At 38.3% G+C, this 21,979-nt stretch overlaps 1 protein-coding gene across 1 annotated transcript; it reads left to right on the top strand.

The window, feature by feature from the left end:
* Positions 1-574: 574 nt before the first annotated feature.
* slc6a3 (solute carrier family 6 member 3) lies at positions 575-18,398 on the top strand. The gene is made up of 18 exons (XM_079640595.1): positions 575-1,059; positions 1,193-1,866; positions 3,458-3,552; positions 4,303-4,382; positions 4,765-4,972; positions 6,289-6,420; positions 9,554-9,770; positions 10,706-10,844; positions 11,021-11,155; positions 12,084-12,187; positions 12,969-13,093; positions 13,233-13,345; positions 13,634-13,762; positions 13,956-14,055; positions 15,915-16,015; positions 16,420-16,587; positions 16,745-16,816; positions 17,479-18,398. The coding sequence occupies exons 4-18, from the start codon at positions 4,326-4,328 to the stop codon at positions 17,500-17,502; spliced, it is 1,824 nt and encodes a 607-aa protein (XP_079496721.1). The 5' UTR covers positions 575-1,059; positions 1,193-1,866; positions 3,458-3,552; positions 4,303-4,325; the 3' UTR covers positions 17,503-18,398.
* The last annotated feature ends 3,581 nt before the right edge of the window (positions 18,399-21,979 follow it).

Here is a 21,979-nt window from a genome sequence, read left to right as displayed (position 1 = left end):
AACATGGCGGCAGTGCGGTGTTGAGTGGAGTGCAGTTGCATCAGGTGTGTTAAAGTCTCATATAACTTGTCTGAATAACTGTTGCACATAATTCCTATTTCAAGAGATGTAATGCAAGTGGTATTGGCATTTCCCTGGCCCCTTGAATCCATATCATCAATATTGTTGAACCTGATCGTCAGTACAGCTTTAAATGAATGTCTGATATAATGCAGATCTTAATAAGCAAGAGTTTGACATCATCAAAGCCCTTTTTCATTAGATCTGTGTTTGCAGAAATTGATTTACATGTTGATGATGTATCTCCGTGGCAGCAAAGGATGTGCAATGTGTGTCATTGGGTTTTTCTATCATGGCTATCGAAGGATTTAAACTACCAATGAAGCATGTTATAGCTAGATGACATTATTTAGTTTGCTTTCCTGGTTGTCTTGAATTTGTGTTACATCCCTTTCTCTTTTTTACTGCAGTTTTGACTGATTGAATGCCCCGCTATTTTGAACTTTCTAGTAGTACAGAGACCTGGTTTGCCTGGCTGTTGGTTGGTCCACTACTCCAACTACTGAAAGGATTTCCATGACAGGTTGTATAGACATTCATGGTCTCTAGAGACTGCCCTGAGTTTTTCTGTAGTATAGCATGTCAAATGTTGATTGATCATCACCTCGATTGTCACCTGACGTTTCCTTAAGCGCTCAGCAATTACCGTACTTACTTCTTACTTTTTTAATATTTGTCGTTTTCAGTTAAATATCTTGACGATTCTATTTGACATGTTGTTGTATATGTTAGTACATAGCCCACAGCTAAGTATGCCCCCATCAGGATTTATTGGAAACACTTTTATAATCTTATACATTGTTACCAGAAACTAAGTATCGCTTACATTGCTTTGTATGTAACAGGGGCTTGGCTGCTGTAACTTGTAACTTTAAAGTGATTGTGGTGTTTTCCTTATTAACTACTGACATGTTTTCTTCTTTATTAACTACTTCCTCTTTTGCAGCTCTTGTTATGCATCATCATTCAAGGCTGCCGGTCCACTGCTTTGCTCAGCAGGTAACATTTGTCGCCTTTTTCTTTTTGGGGCCGGGGGGTAACATCTTGGACTCTTAATTGTCCAAAATCATCCATCACACAATAGACAAAGAATTTGCCCTCATTCCTCGTTTTGTCTTTTTTTTTCCTGTAGAAAGTTCCTGCAGGAAGCAGACAATGCTCAGATAAACTATAAGGATGGGTCAAAGATTTTGGTTCTACATGCTTTGCAAAGTATTTCCTGCCTAAGATCCAGATATGACATTTAGCCACCTGCAGTCAACATGTTGTGTCCTTGCTCCCGATGGCCAATAGTGTGTGAATGTTTGTAAATGTTAGATTCCTTGACCAAAAGTAGGACTTGCTCTGTATGAATGGGGTGTAAATGGGTGAATGATGACTTGAATGTAAAGCTCTTTGAGCGGTCGTAAAGAGTGGATAAAGCGCTATATAAATGTTGTCCATTTACCAATTAACTTGTTAGAATAGAACAGAGATTTCAAAGGCATTGTGACTATACTGTTGCAGGCAATTAGGCCACTACTTGCTTTTTTCTGAAGAAAGGTATATCTGAAAGGATCAAAATGCACTTTCATTTTTACCACCACCCTCTTCCATCTCCTCTGCCTCACCTCCTGCACCCCCTCTACTCTCCCCCTTTCTCTCTGGGTCTCAGCTGTTGCCTTTATGAAAACAAGACACTCGATTATGTTGACCTCATCGTTTGTCCGAGCTCCATCGGAAACATCATATATCGAGCGCGGCCTACATCGACCCACCAATTTCTGATATGAGGCCCAAGGCTTGATGGATGATTGCACTTTAAGGGTGTGTTGGTGCGACTGTGGTGTTGGTGGGAGGGATTAGTGGCCGATTGATCACTGCAAGTGGCTTACAAACAACAAGCTATCTTTGTGGACACACGGCCATAAATCTGTCCGTGGGGAGCGGGCTGATTGGGTTATTTAAAACGCTGTCCCTGTTTTGGTTGGGTTTGAAATGGGAGAGGTCTGAGTGTCAGGGATAATTATGTTTAGACCTGTCGGACATTACAGGTAATGAGATTTTCTGCCTACTAAGGCGTTAGGGGGGGGTCAATGGGGTCTATCGGCGGATGCTAAAAGTGGGCAACTGGTTTCATCTAGTGGTACGGAGGGACTTTAAGGTTTTACACAGTGGATTTAACGCAGGAATCAAAAGCCCTGGAGATTTATTTTCTTAATATCTTGTCTGTGCTCTGTTTAAAGGTTTGATGTGGGCGGGGCTAAGTATTACAAAGTTGTTGTCACTTAATTCCAAGAACCAATCAGGATTTAGCAGTAAATTAATCCGAAACTGAAAACACTTGTTGGTCTGTGTTGCCAGGACACTCCCAACCAAATCTAAGCAATTATTTACAATGAAAAAAAAAAAAAAATTTGCTTTGGAAGCCGCTGAGATCTGGCTTAAAAACGTTTTTATATTTGCTCACAATATTTAAGGATGAAATCCTCGCCATCACAAAGAACACCCTACGATAATTGAGGAATTTGCAGAATTAAGATCTCCATTTGAATCAATAAAATAATTAAAGATTATAATCAATATTTGTTGTTGTACATTTGAATCCCATTCATTCACATGTCATTGTCGACTCTAGGACCTGGTGCTGATTTTTCATAAAATGTAGTTTTTGCGTTGGGGATAACGTTTTTATTTATGATGATGATGATACACAATGTGTATACTGTACACATACACACACATAGAAATGCTCGTTATAATTATTTCAACCTTAATTGAAGCATTTTATTTACAGGAATATTTATATAAAAAAAAAAAAAAGGTAAATGTTTGAATTATATCATGCTGTGAACATGTTTTTGTTATTATGAATCCACAATGAAGAAAAGATAAAAAGTTGCAACCTAACTTTAAGCTTCTTTGTCAGTAGTGAAATCCTCTGGCTAAGAAAGATGATAACATTAACCACAATTTACCCTAATAGCATCTCGGTCTGTTTCGACAGTGAAATATAGACCATTAAACAAATATCACACATCCAAAGAATTTGGATTCTTTCTTACAAAGAAAAGTAATCCAGCAAAATACCTAAATCAGGTAAAAAGAAATGCAATGATTGGAGAGAGAGGAGGAGGATCAGACGATGGAGGGAGGGAGGAGAGTGACGGTCATGGGGGGGGGGGGGTGTTTGATTGATTCTCATACAAGAGTGGTATCGCAGACAGATCTCCATACCAGACCACAGGGTACTCTGGATTCTGTGTGTCTGTCACTGGATCCACAGAGGGTGGGAGGGCTTTATCCTCATCTCTTGTCTTACTGTGACTCTCTTACTCTCTTTATTTCTTCAAAACATTTTGCCTTAATCTTGGTCCAAGTCTAACTCATCAAGGGCGGTCCACTTAAATGTGGTCAGCATCTGTTTGCAGCGCACAGAGGAACATCAGCACATCTGGAATTAAACTGTCCAAACTGACGTACGGAGGAGTGTTTACCTGTCAAATTTCAAAGGTAGGTGTTTTTTTGCAATCTTGAAAATCGTTTTTTTTAAGCATAATATTATTGTTATCTTTAAATATCTTATATTTTTCTATAACTTTTAATGTTATCTGTTATCAGTTTTCAGAGTATGCTGTTTTTTTATGACAAAAATGTAGACAATTAATTATTCAATTGACCACATTTTGAGCACAAGTATACTTTCTTTCAAATGAAAAAAGCAAAAAAAGGCACTTTTTATATTGTAGACATTTGAAGTATTTTTTTTTTACATCACTTTCTAATATTTAAAATATAAACGGGGCCTTCAACTGGTCCTTTTTCCTCCTGAAGATCATTTTAGTGAAAAGTACTGAAAAGAATTCTGGACAGGATCTGGTGGACAGCATGTCGTGGTTAGATGGGGTTAGTGGACACTGGGCCAATTGTGCGAAACTGTGATCAAAATGGCGATCAACAAGTGTGAAATAAAATGAGCCTGCTGTAATGGCCTGCTGGAGACGCTCCCCTTCCCCTCCTGCTCCCCTTAGGGGGATTCCACTCTCGGTGCTTTCTCCACTCTCCTCTTGATCTTTCTGAATTTTATGTAACGACTTGAAATCATAAAATGAATGACTATTTAACATTTTTACATTTTGGAAGAACAATCACATTTTTACAATTTTTGTATGCTGAATGTCTCACTTATTGTATATCTATATATGATATATTAATTTGATATAGGGAATATTAAAGTTCACAGCTACCTTCCTTCCTCCTCAGTGACCACCAGCACTGTCGGCCTGATGTCTTCGGTTGTGGCCCCAGAAAAGCCTGCCTCAAACACCATGGGCCCCAAAGAGGTTTGTACGGACCTCACGCATATATTAGTGGATTAATGGCATGCAATTCAGTCTGATTAAGGAAACCTAATTGAAACACAGTATGGGGCAAGCTTCTTAATGAAGTGCATTCCTCTCTTATTTAGTCTGCCTGACTGCAGTCCTAAAAACAGTGTTGGGATAAAAACTCATAACGTAAGGAGATACATTTTCTTGAGCCAAAATGGAATTAATGAACTGTTGAGAAGACAAAATATGCTGGTGCATAAAGAACTGACGATGTGAAAGTGATTACTGTCCGTCATGTGGGCGAAGTGAGAGCATAATACAGTGAGGGTGAGACTTAAGTGACATTAAATTAGTATGTCTTCATCTGATGATTATTAACTCCATGACTCTTCAGGTGGAGCTGATTCTGGTGAAGGAGCAAAATGGGGTTCAGTTCACCTCTTCCACCTTAGTGGCTCCGACTCCTCCTCAGACCAACCCCAGTGGGGAGGAGAGGGAGACCTGGGGGAAGAAGATCGACTTCCTCCTGTCTGTGATCGGATTTGCCGTGGACCTCGCCAACGTCTGGAGATTCCCCTACCTCTGCTATAAGAATGGAGGAGGTGAGATGGATGAAAAGGCTGGGGGGAGGGGGCTCGGGGGAGAAGGTTCATGTTGGCCTAGAGAGGGTTGATAAAGGAAGTAAGGAAAGGAGTTAAGAATGTTTAATGTGAGAGTGAATCTCTTCATCGCCTGTGAGAGTAGTGAAGGAGGAAATTGAAGCGTTGATGGTGTTTGTGTTATTAGAAAAGAGAGGGAGTACAGAAAAAAGAATAGAAGAAGGTGAAATGAAGGTGGAATTGAATCACGCATTCTGTATATTTGATCCTACTTGCAAATCCGTGTGCAAGCAAAGATTATGTGCTTGTGTGTTCTGTTTGAGATCTGTTTTTCCACCCTTTTTCAGAGATCAAAATAGGGGGAAAACCACCACAGCTGCTCAGAATAGATTAGCTCTAACAATCACTAGCGCTAATTATAGCTGTTTAACATAGAGCTCTAATTATGAGCTTTAAATGATGCTGTGGCCATAGGCAAGACTCACCATATGTCCCTCAAATCCAGCATGTTGTCATACCTGTAATCTGGCAACATTTAACAGTTTAATCTGAGGAAATGAACCCTTTTTTATTATCATTTGGAGCTGTTTATTGAAATCTGACGATAAGAAGATTGAAGGGGGAATGACAAAGCATCCCGGTTAGAATCAAACCAGGGACATTCTGGCGTTATAACTCCATTAACAATGTGCGCCAAACATAAACTTTATATTCGTTTTAATATAGTTGATAATCACCATAATCCTTACTCTGTGACAGTAACGGTATTATGTAATCCAGTGTTTCTTAAACTTTTTTCAGTAATGTACCCCCTTTGAAACATTTTCTCAGCCAAGTACCCCCTGACCGACCCCGAACATTTTTGATAGAAAAAGCCTGTATAAATAATTACAATATAGTAATGTTCCATCAGTGTGTGATTTATTAACTCCTTCATGCATGAATTACAACAAACTAAGGATATTTTCATCTTCATGCATGAAAAAAAAGAACACAAAAACAAAAAATTGAAACAGATTTTTCAAGGAGTTTTTCAATTGAAGTAATATCATGTTTAACAAACCAGTGAACAAAATGATATATTATGAAAAACTATAAAATACAATACACACATTTGACATGTTTATATGAGGACCTCTTGGTGGTTCTAGGAATATTTTCCTTGAACCATTTTGTTTTGTTTATCTCACGTACCCCCAACGTACACCTAGGGGTCCGCGTACCCCCATTTGATGTAATCTAAATGGGGGTAATATAGCATTTTGAAATGTCCTTTTATATGTAGACATTACGTTGTTGACCTGTCTCTGTGTGTGCAGGTGCGTTCCTGGTGCCATACATGTTCTTCATGTTGATAGCTGGCATGCCTCTCTTCTACATGGAGCTGGCTCTTGGACAGTATAACAGAGAGGGGGCAGCAGGCGTCTGGAAGATCTGTCCAATATTTAAAGGTAAGAATGACACATACTCAGATGATGCAAATGATGTCCCAGGCGTTCACGTGTATTTCGAATCCGCCTGTCGTGGTTTGCGCATGCATGTCTGTTTGATAATAGACCTTTAAGATCTACATGTGTTTTCTGTCTGCTTGTCTGCCCACTTGCCTGTCCGTCCACATGCCAGTCTCTTTTGTCTGCTTGTCTCTCCTTGAGTGGGGCGACAGGCATTGTTTATCCTCCCCAGAACATCAGGTTGTGCTGGCACTCAGATGGAAAGCAAATGAAAATTGGGCTCTTACACTGATTGTCCAAATCCTTCTGTCAAATAAGACTCTCAGGAGTAATTTTCAACACATCAATAAGCAAAAGAGCCGTTCAGGAGCAATGCCATCCAAACATGCACTAATGGAGAAGAAATGTCACGTTTCTAAGCAAAGTCATTGGTAAAAAGAAAATGCTTTCTTGGTTCAACTTTATATTCTCTCTCTCTGTACTGTTTGCAGAGTTTGACCTTAATCAACATTTTACACCTTACAATCACCCCAAAGATGCAACAGCATTACGACGTCAAATACCATTCAAACCAGCTGTCCATCTGTTGCTGCACAGGACAATGCTGAAACTGTCAAACAGTGTCTACTGTGATGGGATGTCTTTTCTGGAGCTGGAGAGCGATCTGATGTCTGACAAACTGAAGCTTTATTCAAAGCATTCAGCAGCACAAATGACATTGCAAATAGTACACAGAGAAGTGTACACGCTGTATACCAACAACAGTTCTGCCAAAACTCCACCTGCCTCTGCATATTAACCGGATTCTTGAGCTTTTCAAAAACATATGTGCCTGTAGTAAAACAATCTTCACTAAACAGAAGTGCCGCCTGAAGATAAAGGGGCGCCACGGCTGTTACTATGTGTCTGGTGTGACCTAGCAGTGACCAAAGACCTACTGTACTTAAATGATTCCTAACTTGAGAGAAAAGGATATCATTTTATATTAAAAATATATACAAAGTCTACCGTTTTTAAATATATATTGACTAGGAATTAGCTAAAAAAAAGTACTTAACATGTACTGTGTGTGCCCCTGTAGTGTGTTTCTGAGTGTGTGAGCATGTGCCTTCTGCCGCAGACCACACTGTGTAGGTTGACGCTCTAATCACACGCTTCACTCTTTCACTGTCTCTCAGCAGGGGATAACAGTAATTATAAAGATACACACACACACACACACACACACACACACACACACACACACACACACACACACACACACACACACACACACACACACACACACACACACACACGCATGCCCATATTGACAGTCATTACTCTGATCGAGAAGCTGGTTTCCTCTCAGGATCAATGCATTTGAAGAAAATGAGCATGAAAGGCAGACAGAGAGATGGCACGGCCGCATGTGGCGCTAATAAGAGGCATCGCTGCCTTGACAAATACCACATCGACATTACAAAAGGAATCAATAAGGCACACTTCAGGTCATGGCTGTTAGCAAAGGTTAACATTTAAATACTTCTTTAGAAGAGTGGACATTGTTTCAGATGTATTGAAGGGTAGATGTGTTGATAATTGAGGCTTGAAGAGGAAACCTTTAGTTGAGGGTCTTTCTTCACGACCGCAGGCATGTTTTGTAGGCTCATGCTGAACGTGAGATTGTGCTTTCTGGTATGCAATTCAGTGCTGAAGTCTTTCTCGGATAAAGTCACTGCTCAGGACTGCAATGCCTGAAATTATGCTTAAAGGTCACCCATTATGCTAAATCCACTTTTTCATGTGTTTTATAAATAAATAGGTTGCCCCAGTGTGTGAATAGATTCTGAAAGTTTCTCTCTCTTTTTTTCCTGATCCAAATATTTAAAAACCTGTCAGAAAATGAGCTTGTGAAGTCACAACTGTCTTTTGGGTTGGACAACAATTACACAATAACCAACCAAGGTGACGCCCGCCCACCTTATCCCCTGAATCTCCTCCTAGAGCACCATTGTGTTTTTTTAACCAAACACTTCCATAGGGGGCGTGGCCAGCAGCAGCTCAGGTGTGTTTAAATCTACAGATATAGAATCAGCACTTTTGGAACAGGTCCCCTTCAGCAAGACAAACTCCAGCTAGCATTCCCTAGAAAACAATTCAACAACCATCAATACTGCAATTCCTAAACAAATCCAATGCATCAGAAGAATAACCCCTATCTACCAATTTATGTCAACCACAAAGGGTCTCAAGTACCCTTTTCCCATCAAACCGGTTCCAGGACCAGTTCGGACATGGTGCCCGATTGCGAAAAGGTTCCGCAGCAGGGCCGGCTCTCAGCCCCTAAAACTGGTTTGCATCTGGCACCAAAAAATCTGCTGGTCAAGAACCAAGAAGCCAATACGTCAGGCTTACATTGGAGGCTGGGGCGAGATTAATCTGAGCAATAATAGTTGATGGCGAGTGCGGCGAAGAGAATAATGTTGTAACAAGCAGTAGCGCTCAAAATGCAAAGTTACTAGAATGCCACCACACACATACATTTATATAAAGCTAGACAACAATAACCAGGCATTCGTTTACATGTATGCCTGGTTACTGGTTACTGGTTACTGGTATACTGTTAAAAGCAGCTGGAGAGAAATGCAGAGTGATATGCTAAAAAGATCACTGGTCGGAAGTAAACTGGCGGGTTTTTTTTGTGAGGGGTTATAAACCAAAAAACACTCTTTAAGGACTGACGCAGTGATGTGCATGTGGGATGTAAGAAATTACAGAGAGGTGCCCCTTTTAAAATCTTATGTTTTTATGTGGGAAGTTAGCATAACAAATCCTCACCTATTTGTAGCTCTTTTTAAAACATATGCATTACATTACATTGCATTTAGCTGACGCTTTTATCCAATGCGATTTACAATAAGTACATTCGACCAGGAAGATACAACCTTGAAGAAAACAGAATCATATAAGTACATCAGGTTTCATAGAGCCCAACATTTCAAGTGCTACTCAACTGGCTTTAGATAAGCCAGTCCTTTGTTAGTATATAAGTGCTCTGTTAGCAGTTCTTTGTTAGTAATTATATCGCTTGAAGTGGAGTCGAAAGAGATGAGTTTTCAACCATATGCCTTTTAATTTCTTTCTCCAACAGGTGTAGGCTTCACGGTGATCCTCATTTCCCTGTACGTTGGTTTCTACTATAATGTCATCATCTCCTGGGCGCTCTTCTATCTCTTCTCCTCGTTCACCAGCGAGCTGCCGTGGGTCCACTGCAACAACAGTTGGAACAGTCCAAACTGCTCTGACTGGGCTGACAACAGCTCAGTCAGCGACATTTACAAGTCCACCCCTGCTCAGGAATACTTTGAGTAAGTTGGATTTACTTAATGTTTGTTTCCTATAGTAGGTTATAATTTAAGGAAATTAAATAACATTAATAATTGCTATAATAGTTGTTGGCAAATCTTCTTATTAGTATAAAAACATCATTTTCTATGGTTATGATTTCCTGAAAACGGATGCAGAGTTTGGCTGCATTTAGCTTATGCAGCCTCCCACACTGTGAAGCTGACCAGGTGTCTCCTTTTCCAAAGAGTTGGGGGTTGTTCTGTTGTGACAGTTGAGATTTTTGATCCACGCTAGTTGAAATTGCTGTGCGCTATACACATAGAACCACCTGCAGACAATTTGACCACATTGGTCGAGCATCGGCTGATCTTTTTCGTTTTTTGTCTGCAAGACAGTCTCTGAAATGATTTGAATCAAAGATGTTTCGTCCGTCAGGTGACTCGTGTAACCCAACTTTACAGAATGCAGTTTGAAAGTATACTTTGACATATGTTAGCTTTAAATGCAGGTGGAGTTTTCTTGCCTTGGCAGGCTATTATGATCATAACTTAATGAAAATTACAAATGTAGTAGCAACAGATGTGCGAACACCTGGCATCTTTCTGCTTTAGGCTTTAGATCTCTCTTTCAACAATGCCAGGCCTTGATTGTTGAGCCAATTAAATGCAGAATATCAGATTTACCAGATTCACATCCAAATGTATAGCTCAATTCATGTTGTGAATAATAATGCTCAACAGAGCCATACCAGCTCAAATCTATCCTACTGATAACAACCAATAAAGGCCATTTATCCTCCAGGCAAAGGCTTCTACCGTAGCGCAGTAGGTCTTAGAACAAGAATTGGTTAAAGGTTCTGAATTGAAATGATATAATATTTCAATGATTTATCAAACAAAAGCCGGCAGAGTTTTGACTGGAGAGTGGTTCTTACCAACATATTCTCCTTCCTCAGACGAGGGGTGCTCCACATCCAGGACAGTAATGGTATTGATAATCTGGGCCGTCCACGCTGGCAGTTGACTTCCTGTCTAGGTGTAGTGATTGTTCTGCTCTACTTCAGTCTCTGGAAGGGCGTCAAAACTTCTGGAAAGGTGGGTAATGAAACATTTTCCAATTTTCTTTTATTTGAAAAACACAAAACTGCGCTGATTGTTTTCCAAATTGAATGCATGCACATGTTTGAATCTGACTATGTGTTTGTGTGTCCTTATATCTCTGTTCAAATGTGTGTGTATCTGTGTGTGTGTACCTCGTACGACCCTTTCAGGTTGTGTGGATCACAGCCACGATGCCCTATGTGGTCTTGACTGTGCTGCTGATCCGCGGAGTCACTCTGCCTGGAGCCATCGATGGCATTAAGGCCTACCTCTCCGTGGACTTCTTGAAGCTGTGTGATGCCCAGGCGAGTTTTAACAGGAAGGGGGTAGAGCAAGAGGAAGAAAAGGAAGGGTGTAGAGATTTTATTTTATTACTTCAATATTTCACTAAAATGTGTTAAGAAACCTGAAAATGCACATAATTATAAACCAGTATAAAAGATTTTCATTGACATTATCCACCCCAACTTGTTACGTCATTAATTAACTTAAATGTAACGTATGAAGATAACAATCCATGTCAAGGGCTTTGCAACAAACTGTTACTGCTAAGGAGTGTTGAAGGCAATATTGATGTTTTTCCAATGCTGATTGTGCTGTGTTTCACTTGTACATGCTCTAAAGAAAATACCTTATATAAGGCAAACTGCAACAGTTCACACAAAACCAAAGCAATTAAGATGGGAGCAGAGAAATGTGGAGAAGATATGTAATCTTTCAATTTGATCAATGTGCTTCAATGAAAAATGCCTGAGTAGAGAACTATTCCTGCAAACGGAATTTCCAACTGTTGAGTTAAAACACAATATCTGAGAAATAACAAATCAAAGGTTAGTTTGCAGGGATAAGTGGGCTACCAAAAGAGAGCCTTTTCCTTTTAGGCTCAAAAAAAAAGTGAGAACACTATTTGTGTAATGTTCCTTATCTGTGAAAGCCGTTATCATAGCACTAAAGAGCTCAACAAGTAAGCATGCAGGACTGAAGGACTCGGTTATGGAGAATGAGAGAGAAAGCAAGAAAGGAGACAGAGAGATGCATGGCAGCAATTGGAGAATTAGATTAGATAGATTCATGGAGCAGTAATTTGCAAAATTACCCCCTGTATTCACTAGCGTCTTTCATCTATGGCCGTTGAATGAGTTTCCTGCAATTATCCCTAATAATGGCTTTTTTCCTCTCCTGTGCCTTTTGTTTGCCGCTTCACACAAGTGTGCTTGTTCTGTCGCTCCCCAGGTCTGGATCGACGCAGCGACACAGATCTGTTTTTCTCTGGGAGTGGGGTTTGGTGTGCTAATTGCCTTTTCCAGCTACAACAAATTCAGCAACAACTGTTACAGGTAAAGACACACAAGGCGAGGAAAGAGGGGATTCAGAGAAACGGAGAGAGGACAGGGAAATACACACAAACACACACGCAACATAAGCAGGTGAATTACAATAACCTTTGAAGCTCCTTGAAACCCGCTATGTCTTTGACACCATGCTGTGCAACAGGCAGCCGTAACACCAATCAAAACTGTCGCACTCTTTGAAAATCATCAGCATCCCACAGGAGGCTTTTATCTTTTGTATTGTGTTTATTTGTTTTGCCTTCTTTATGTTTCTGATAACTGACATATGACACTATCCACCTTCAGGATTCCACCATGATCATAACTCCATATCACTGGACGTAAATGAAGACAAAATGCCAAATATGTCTCATTCTGAAAATAAATGAGAATCAGCTTTTTTTACTGCACATGTGTACACTTTGTCTCCTTATTTAACTTTCACACACCAAGTCCTTACAAATAACTCATGTATAATGTACATTTTTGCAAATTGACGGACGTGTAACTCCTAGAAAAGGGTAGGTATGCAACTTGCCAATCTGTCTCATGCAATAATAGGCAAATATTGACGACCTGACCAATCCATTAAATCAATACTGCAAGCTTGAATTTTTTTTTTTTTATCCAAAGAAAACTGGCCTTAGCACACTCCTGACTAAATCATTGACTGACTGGTGGCTTGAGTTCATTGTCATGGCATACTGAATGATGACTGATTGATATATGGCTCATTTTTCTATATTCTTTTTATGGACTGTTTTTCTTTTAATTACATTTTTTACAGAGACGCCATCATCACCAGTTCTATCAACTCTCTAACCAGTTTCTTCTCCGGATTTGTGGTCTTCTCCTTCCTTGGGTACCTGTCCCAAAAGCACAATGTAGCCCTGGACAAAGTTGCCAGAGACGGTATAGTATAATTTGGCTGTGTTTGTTTTGAAGTGAAGTGTATTAAAAAACATCGTGTGGAGGCAGTACATTTTTTATTTTGTCTGCGTGTGTTTTGTACTGTTTGCTACTTTTCTTGCTTGAATGTGTCGTTTCCCAGGTGCTGGTTTGGTTTTTGTAATTTACCCAGAAGCCATTGCAACACTACCTGGATCATCAGTGTGGGCGGTCATCTTCTTCATCATGCTGTTATCACTGGGCATCGACAGTGCAGTGAGTGTATACACACACACACACACACACACACACACACACACACACACACACACACACACACACACACACACACACACACACACACACACACACACACACACACACACACACTTGGTAATTCAGCTAGGTGGCAAGTGCATTTTTCCTATTTGTGCTTCTGTACATAAAGTGTGTCTGACAGTGTGGGATGATGATAGTGAGTGAAATCCCAGAACACTTCCCAGACATTAGGAGCTCAATTTAGCTGATTTTGTTTTGTTCTAACTTGTGTGTCTTCTGTTGTAGATGGGTGGTATGGAGTCGGTGATCACTGGGCTGATGGATGAGTTTAAATGCCTCCACAAGCACAGAGAGCTGTTCACCCTCTTCATTGTTGTTTCCACATTCCTCATATCCCTCTTCTGTGTTACAAATGTAAGCATTTTACCGGGCAGTCATACGAGTTAATACATAGATTTTATAATTTAAAAAATCTGTGTTTACTAATCAAAATATCTTAAAATTCATTAAAGTGAATTTTCTGAATTTAGTTTTATTTCCTTTTCGTTCTTACTTTAACAATATGATCAAGCTTGTATAATTGAATTATTTGTTCCTTTCTCTCCAGGGTGGGATGTATGTGTTCACTCTGCTGGACCACTTTGCAGCAGGAACATCGATTCTCTTTGGAGTGCTTATTGAAGCCATTGGCATCGCATGGTTTTACGGTGAGATAGATGGACAGGAGAAAAGGAGAAGGACCCATTGATTCATTATTTTCATGGCCAGCAAAGCTGATGCTATATTAAAGGTTTGATGAGAGGTCTCTTGGTGTACGTGTGCTGTGCCACAATGCAATATAGTTCTATTAGACATACGGACACTGCAGCCAGAAAGTCTGTTCCTATGAATGGTTTTGGCCTCTTCAATCTTAGTGCATGTGTCAAAGTACACTGATATACTGTTATGTTGCAATCGTAAGAGCTCAGAGAGGTTACATGGCCTGCGTTTTGAACACTGATAGTGTTACCTCCATGTTCACTGAGCAGAAGTGAGCCTTCACATAAAGAAAATTGCAGCTGCGGAACAGGCAATTCCCATTTGTCATGGACAGGAATCAGCTGTCTAATTACTAGGTTGTAGATTGTTGTGGTAGCAAGTGGGGGTGACCTCAAAGTCAATTTCTCTCCAGATGTCTACATTCTATTGACACTTGCTTTTCTACACATTTGCCATCAACCTCAACAATTCATTTTCAAATGTGTCACTCTACAACACACACAAGCTATCTATCTATATATATAAATCACTGTTTATCTCTTCTTGTGATAAGAGATTTTTCAGGAGTTCATGACATGTCTCCAGTGTGATTATTCACATACCTTTCAAGCACTTGTGCCTCATGAGCACAACATGGAAGAAATATTGTAGTTCTGAGTAAACGTCTGTATACTACATCTTACGGCTTCAGAATTCTACCCACTTGTGTAGAAGTGACATTTTCTGATTAAACCGTTAACCGTTTGGGTTGTTCTGCTTACTTAGGCACTTTGCTCTTCCCTGTTTTATGTTCAAATTGTAAGGACACTCATCGAGCACAGACTTTTGCCATGGCCAAATGCCTTATCCCAACAACAACAAAAAAGTGAAAAGTGAAACTATTGTGTGTGGCTTGCCTGATTGGATCTGCTCTGAAATGAAAGGTTCTTTCTTGGTTAGTGCCTTTCCATCAAGTGCATGAAAACTGCACCAGTAGTAATCCTGGTGAAAGAAAAACAAAACAAAAACATAACCTCCTTGGTGGAGGTAATTGATAGGTAAAGACCAACTGCTCATCAGTAGTTAGGTTTACATATATTTTCACCTACAACAACATCTGAAAACAAGAAAGCCCTTTCATTGTGTGGAAACTAACTCACATTTTGAAACTCCAAAACAAAACATTACTAGAAAAAAACGAAAGGCTAGGGGACAAATGAACCTGAACTTCCCATTTGAGCTTCTTATACCATGTCTACAGAGCCTAGAGTAGAAGGACCCATAAAGGTCTAAATATTAACCAGGCCCCAGGCGGTGGCGTCAGCATATTGCCCTCCTCTGGTGGGTCCCGACCTTGGCATACCAGATAAATCAAGCCTAAGGCTTCAGTGGGCCTTTCCCCCATCCTTATAACTTTTGACAGCAACCCTTGACCCGTTGCCACTGTGGTCTTTCAGTTTGCTTTCCACGACATGCGTATATTTAACTTTGCTTAATACCTGCTCGTCAGTCTGGATATAATCCCCCGCAGTAAGACAATAAGATAAATATACAGTCAGGTTTAAGAGAGGCAAAAAGTGATGCATTAGCTTTTCACAACTGACTCTGTAGGATGAATTTAGACACGGCAAATGCTTGAATTGTGAATTATATGTTTTTTTTATTAATCTTGTCTTGATGGTCTTGATTAAAAAATGCATAGGGAACATACCGTATACAAAAGCACTTACTACCATGATTATATTATTAATATCCATTATTCAGTTTTATCCAAGGCTGCAATCAACCATGTCTTGGAAGTAATATCCATCATTTGTATGTGTTTCAGGAGTGGACAGATTCAGTGATGACATTGAGGAGATGATTGGCCATCGACCAGGCCTGTACTGGAGACTGTGCTGGAAGTTTGTCAGCCCCTGCTTCCTCCTGGTAAGTCTGTGCACATACTAGTTTTATAAGGAAATAATCGATTAAGAATGAACTTAGAACAATATAAATGTTGGTTCACTTGTTGCGATTTTCGCCAAACCAGAAGACAAGTTGAAAAGAGATAGGATGAAAATATTGGGACCGTGAATTATTACCTTCTCCGATATATACAGTATATCAGTCAGGTCCATATGTTTCAGGTTATGCTAGTATTCTTGCAATGTATTTAAATGTTTTCACAAAGTGATTCACAGTTAAAACAAAACTATGCCTTGTAACAGAAACATCTCTTTTATATCGGACCACTTGAATTGGTTGTTTTTGAGAAGTCTTGAAATGAACAGTGAATCTTTTGAGCTAATGGTTCCTCAGGTCTTCCGTGTTAAAATAATTTTCTTCCCTAGTTTATGGTGGTGATTAGCTTTGCCACATTCAACCCTCCAAGTTACGGTACCTACACGTTTCCTCCATGGGCGAACATGGTGGGGTGGTGTCTTGCCATTTCCTCAATGTCCATGGTGCCTCTCTATGCCATCTACAAACTCTGCATAGTGCGTGGAAAGTTCTGCAATGTAAGTCTAAGCTTTTGGTTCATAACTAGAGGAAATGCGCTATTCTAATAGTATTATTGTTATTCTTTCATTCAAAAGTATTCCTTTTTAAAATATTTTATTTTAGTATTTTTTTTTTAGTATTTTTTTTTGAATAATCCTTTTTCTCCTGAAACAGAGACTAGCTTATGCCATCACCCCAGAGACAGAGCATCACTTGGTAGACAACGGGGAAGTTCGGCAGTTTACAGTAAGTGCTGATTTAATTTCTCATTTTTAAATCTTCAAAATTGTTTATTATTATTGCTGAGTGGATCCTCACATATCTGCATGATATATATTCATATTTGCCTATTTCGAGGTCTGTATTTTTCATACAAATGTTTGAAAAGAAATGCGAAAAAGCGTTATGCACAGAAGAATTGCTTGGTGACTCTAATGTGTTTAATTAAAAAGAAAGATTAAAAAGTATTCCCCGATGTTGTCGGACAGAGGAAAACTAATGTTTTTCTGCTGACTGAAACTGCACTTAAGCCCTTGATCAGAGCGTCCTCATTACTAATAGTCTGTTATCCTTAGCAGCGGTCTGCTAGCGAAAAGGAGCAATCCTACAATGTTCGAAATGAACCAATATGTATCGATTATTCAACTAAGCCATGTAATAAGTGGGTGTAATGAACGATTTTGGGAACGTTTAGTTGCCTCCCGTTGTCTAAACTTTTGCACACATTTATTAGTTGTGCGTTCTTTACATACCATTCAAAACTGTTCTCTGTAAAGGCTTTTGATGGATTTGCAAAGTAAAACATATTCTGAAAAGTCTAATACCTGACAACTTTATTTCAAGCATATAACCATTTCCGGAAAAAATTATACTGTTTATTTCATGGGCCTATTCAATTTTCCCCACAGCTGAAACACTGGTTGGTGGTCTGAACAGTAGAGGGGGAGAGAAAGATGAAGAAAGTGAAAGAATGAGAGAGTGGACATTGGGTGGATGGATGCGAGCACAGCAAAGGTCTGAAGAACTGAGAAGAATAAAGAAATTGCCATTGAAATTGATCACAATGGTGGTGGTGGGAGCAGTTTAAAAGTGCCGACAGAAAACCCATACACATTGTAGTGTGCTTTAATTTAAACATTGGATATGTGAAGCTGTGCATTAAACCTCACTACCATTGAGTCGACTCTTGTGAATGGGATTCAGTCAAACAGGTAATGCAGTGTTCAGACTGCTTCCTCCATAAATACAAAACTCTTCCTGAATGGATTTTGAATTGTATTTGTCTGAGGCAAGATGAACATTACAATTATTAAAAATGCCATTCATGGTATTAGAATGAAAATGTTGAGTTACGCACATTTGAAATAGTTTGTTACGGTTATTTTCAAATTTTGTATTTGTTTAATGTTGATTCATTGATTCGGAATCTGACCAATACGCAAATTATATGTATTTCTTTTAGATCAGAAATGTTATACCTTCCACTGTTTTCACTTAATCCCAGTCCATGTCAATGTATTGTTTATTATCTTTATTTATGTACTTGCTCTTATTGAAGACTGTTATAATACATGTGATTCCTGTAGACTCTGAAAAAAGACACTTACATTTGTTTACATCAAAAACAATGTACGTGAAGGAAAAGTTGCTAAAGCAAATGCTATTAATTACAAATGAATAAACTAAAACTATGTCTGATAAAAACAATACCTGAGCCTTCTAACTGAAGACTCATCATTTAAAAACTAATAGCATTGATTTTTTGGGGAAAAGGTCAGCTCCTCTTACAGTATTCATTCTTTAGATGGACCAACAAACACACAATTCTACCAAGTGTTGGTTTTTTGTAGCATATCATTAAATCTCTAGGTGAATAAATAAATAAACAACTTTAAACAGCCTAAAAAATGTATCAGCCACATTGCTAATTTAATCAACCAAAGACTGAAATCATGTATTTTATTTTAATCAGTAGACCGCTTGATTGTTACTTTTATCACAACAGTTCAATCTATTTTCCCAATTATACATAATTAGTGTCAAAGCAGATTTCATTTGAATTTATTTGAAAAATGTTGTGTGATTTTATCCCCCAAAAGTTCCAGGTGGTGATTTAAAGCTATAACCATCACATTTTCAGAAAGCATAAAGCTTTAATTGTATGGGTGTTTCAAGACTGTTTTGACAAGCTTCTTTTTATTGAACTGCAGATAAATAGTGTGTAATGTAATATATGAAGTAATAAAGTTATATATCTATGTGAGTAAATGTAATGTAGAGGGGCTTGTATCGTATTGTACTGTATGATATTGAATAACAAGACCAACAAGATTATATAGATATATGGATTAATAATATGTGAATGTGGAGTTAGACATTTTAACCTTAAGGATTTTGATGAGGATTACTTGAAAAATCAATATAAACTTTATTTTTTTTCATACCTTTATTTTCTGTTCAATCATTTAAGTCCAACTCATCATAAACTACTTGTCACTGTGTAGTACATGTAACACACTGAAGGGTTAATTGTGTCCCAAATGGTATGCTTGTGCTGCTGTACTGTGCCTTGTGTTGTTTCTGACTGTATGACTTTGTTTTGTACGGTCAAATAAAGTATAAAGAATTAAGTTGTTATATTATTAAATGTCACTCTCTCTTTTACCTTTATATTATTTTTGTGTTCAATCACATTTTTTGTATCCTAATCCATCTCACACTGCAATGGTGGACAGAAGGTTTGACAGAAACTCAACCACACATTTAAAACTACATTCTTGTAATTGTGAGGCTAATACGGCAAATTAATTTTTGCATTTCATAACCATACTATCATGTTGGCTAATATGGTAAGCTTGATTCCCAAATAGAATCAAATCAGAAATGTTAGTAGAATGTTTTAAATTTTCCTTAATGTTTTCCTTTTTTTTTTAAACTGTAACTTTTCCAACACTTTTAGCCAAATGACTGTCATGCTGAATTCCATAGTACGACACAATCTGTTCAGTACGTTTTCTTAAGAAGCTAAACAAATACTCAACAACTTATTTAACACTTTTCACCGCGATCTTTACCAAGGGGTCAATCAAGATGTTGTGTTCAATATTAAAATATCTATAACAATGTATTCCATGCAAGCAAATTGAGCCCAAACAGCCCTAATGTAGTGAAGATAATAATAATAATTGTTTTGAGCTTTAAGATGAGTCAGCATGACCCTGAATCAACAGTGTTCATTACAGTAACCAGTGATTCAAAGCTCACTGTCTCTGGGCCATTCTGAACAGAGAAAGAAACCAATATCCACAGCAGACGGCATTTGGGGATGATAACTGTCTTTATAAGCTTTTGGATTTATTGACATATTCTTAACAGTGTGTGGCCTGAATGTCATTCTTGAGTTAGGTATTTTTGTAAGGTTTATACACTGTTGACTCTTTGCAAAAACAGTCGTGGAGGACCTCTTGTTGTCCTGCAGGTGTAATATCCTACAACTATTTGCTTAGTAGTTACTTATTTTTATATTTTTTAATGCATCATATTAGTAATTTCATCCCTTACCACGGTCAAAATCAACCTGCACCATTGCCTTGCGTAACTGAGTGTGCTTGATTTGCTTAGAGCATCACACTGCAGCTGGGAAAGGGGAATCATTACATACATTTGTACTTTTGTTTGAATGATGTCCCTCTTAATGAGAGTTTTTCTTTTTATTTAAATAGTCCCTTTGTAATTCCTCTCTGTCATTCACGATAATTACCCACTCAGAACGTCTGTAATGTTGGCACACTACGGCTTTCATGGGAGAGATCAGACGAGATGAAAATGGGTGCATTAGCATTAAGATACATTTATAGAAAACGAATATTGTTGTAACAGAAGAGACCAGATACAATTATATTCTTTACATTCTACTTTAATTCAATTGACAATGTATAAAAGACAGAGAGTCTTTCCACCATCTGTTGACACTATCAAAGGGCTCCAGCAGATCTTTGCTTTGTGTTTTTCCAAATGTTGTCAATGTAGGACAATTGTAGAGCCGTGCACGGTTTGTGTTTAAAAGGTGCCATCATCACATCCAATAAACAACAGCAATTATGTATAATTTCATGTCCTGCCACAGACGTTGAAACTGAAAGGATATACACAAGGAAAGGTGGAAGAAAATGGGATTATTTTAAGGTGCACTGCACTGTTAATATTGACTTTGTCTTGACATTAACCAGTGTTCCATCCAAATGTAGTGCAATAAGAAGAGATTATTCAATTATAGAGCATCTGCCAAAACCAAAATGGTGGGGGAACCTCTTATAAAACAAGATGTAAATTGGCCTTTATCTTTGTTTGTTAGGTGTTTTTTCATTACTAAAGATCCACTTGTTGAACCCCGCTTTAATGAACTTTAAGATTTCTGTTTGAATACGGTTATTCAGTTTCATCAGCAGTTACTTTGAGCTTAGATGACCATGTCATTTAGGAAAAGAGATAGGACAGTACACCATAATGTCATTTCCATTTTTGTGTATTTGTACTTTCAATTCAAATGACTAAGATAAAATAAGATAAGATGGACCTTTATTAATCCCCGTGGGGAAATTCAGTTGTACAAGCAGCAACAGGGTAAGCGTGAAAAACGGGACAGCAAAGATTCACACAGATTAATAAAATAAAAAATTAAATCAAGAAAAAAATTAAAATAATAATGATAACAATAATAAAAGACTATGAAATAGGAGATGAGTACAAATAAGAGTAAAATAACTGTCAGCATATATACATATTTGGTCATCTAAATTATGAAGTACGAAATGAGTTAGTCACAAGTGAAAAGTGAAAACTAACATCTGTACATATAGTGACATATCTATCTACATATTTGGTCTACTTCTAATATATTAACATGGACTATTTGGGGGGTTTAAACTTGCTTTTAAGGTTCATAACAAAATGTATGTTATCTCAAAAGAAAGGTTGCAGGCCGGGGTCAGGCATTTCGTTGTAAAGGTTAGGGCAAGGGGCTAGGAAGGCCTGATTTCAACTGGGGTCCCCAGTATAGCAGTACAAGGTTGTGTGTTGAACAACTTGCAAGGCTTTTTTGGTTTTACACTGCCCTCTACTGACAATACACACTTACTACACATCACTTGATATGCAAATGAATACTTGTGCAGTCATCATCACATATCACAACAGTCAAAAGTTCATACAACACCCAAGATGCCTTAGTCAAATTATAAACACCTCTTTGGTTTATCTTTGCCAAAGAAACAAGAGAATGTTTGTCAAGTTATTGGGTGTTTATCATAGTTCAAGTAATGCATAAACTGTAAATTCATCTTATTTATTTTCTCTTCAACTGTGGGATGTTGATAGCCCAAATACAAATGAGAAATTATTACACTTTAA

Source organism: Notothenia rossii (assembly GCF_949606895.1).
Source record: "Notothenia rossii genome assembly, chromosome: 7".
Classification (NCBI taxonomy): Eukaryota; Metazoa; Chordata; class Actinopteri; order Perciformes; family Nototheniidae; genus Notothenia; species Notothenia rossii.
Note: the sequence above shows the minus strand (reverse complement) of the source record. Positions and strands in the feature narration are given on the sequence as shown.

Excerpts from the sequence above, each read along its gene's own strand:
- slc6a3 (XM_079640595.1), top strand. The coding sequence starts at position 4,326 with ATGTCTTCGGTTGTGGCCCCAGAAAAGCCTGCCTCAAACACCATGGGC. Across the intron at positions 4,383-4,764 it reads ACACCATGGGCCCCAAAGAG|GTGGAGCTGATTCTGGTGAA; the intron begins GTTTGTACGGAC and ends ATGACTCTTCAG. Across the intron at positions 12,188-12,968 it reads TTCAGCAACAACTGTTACAG|AGACGCCATCATCACCAGTT; the intron begins GTAAAGACACAC and ends CATTTTTTACAG.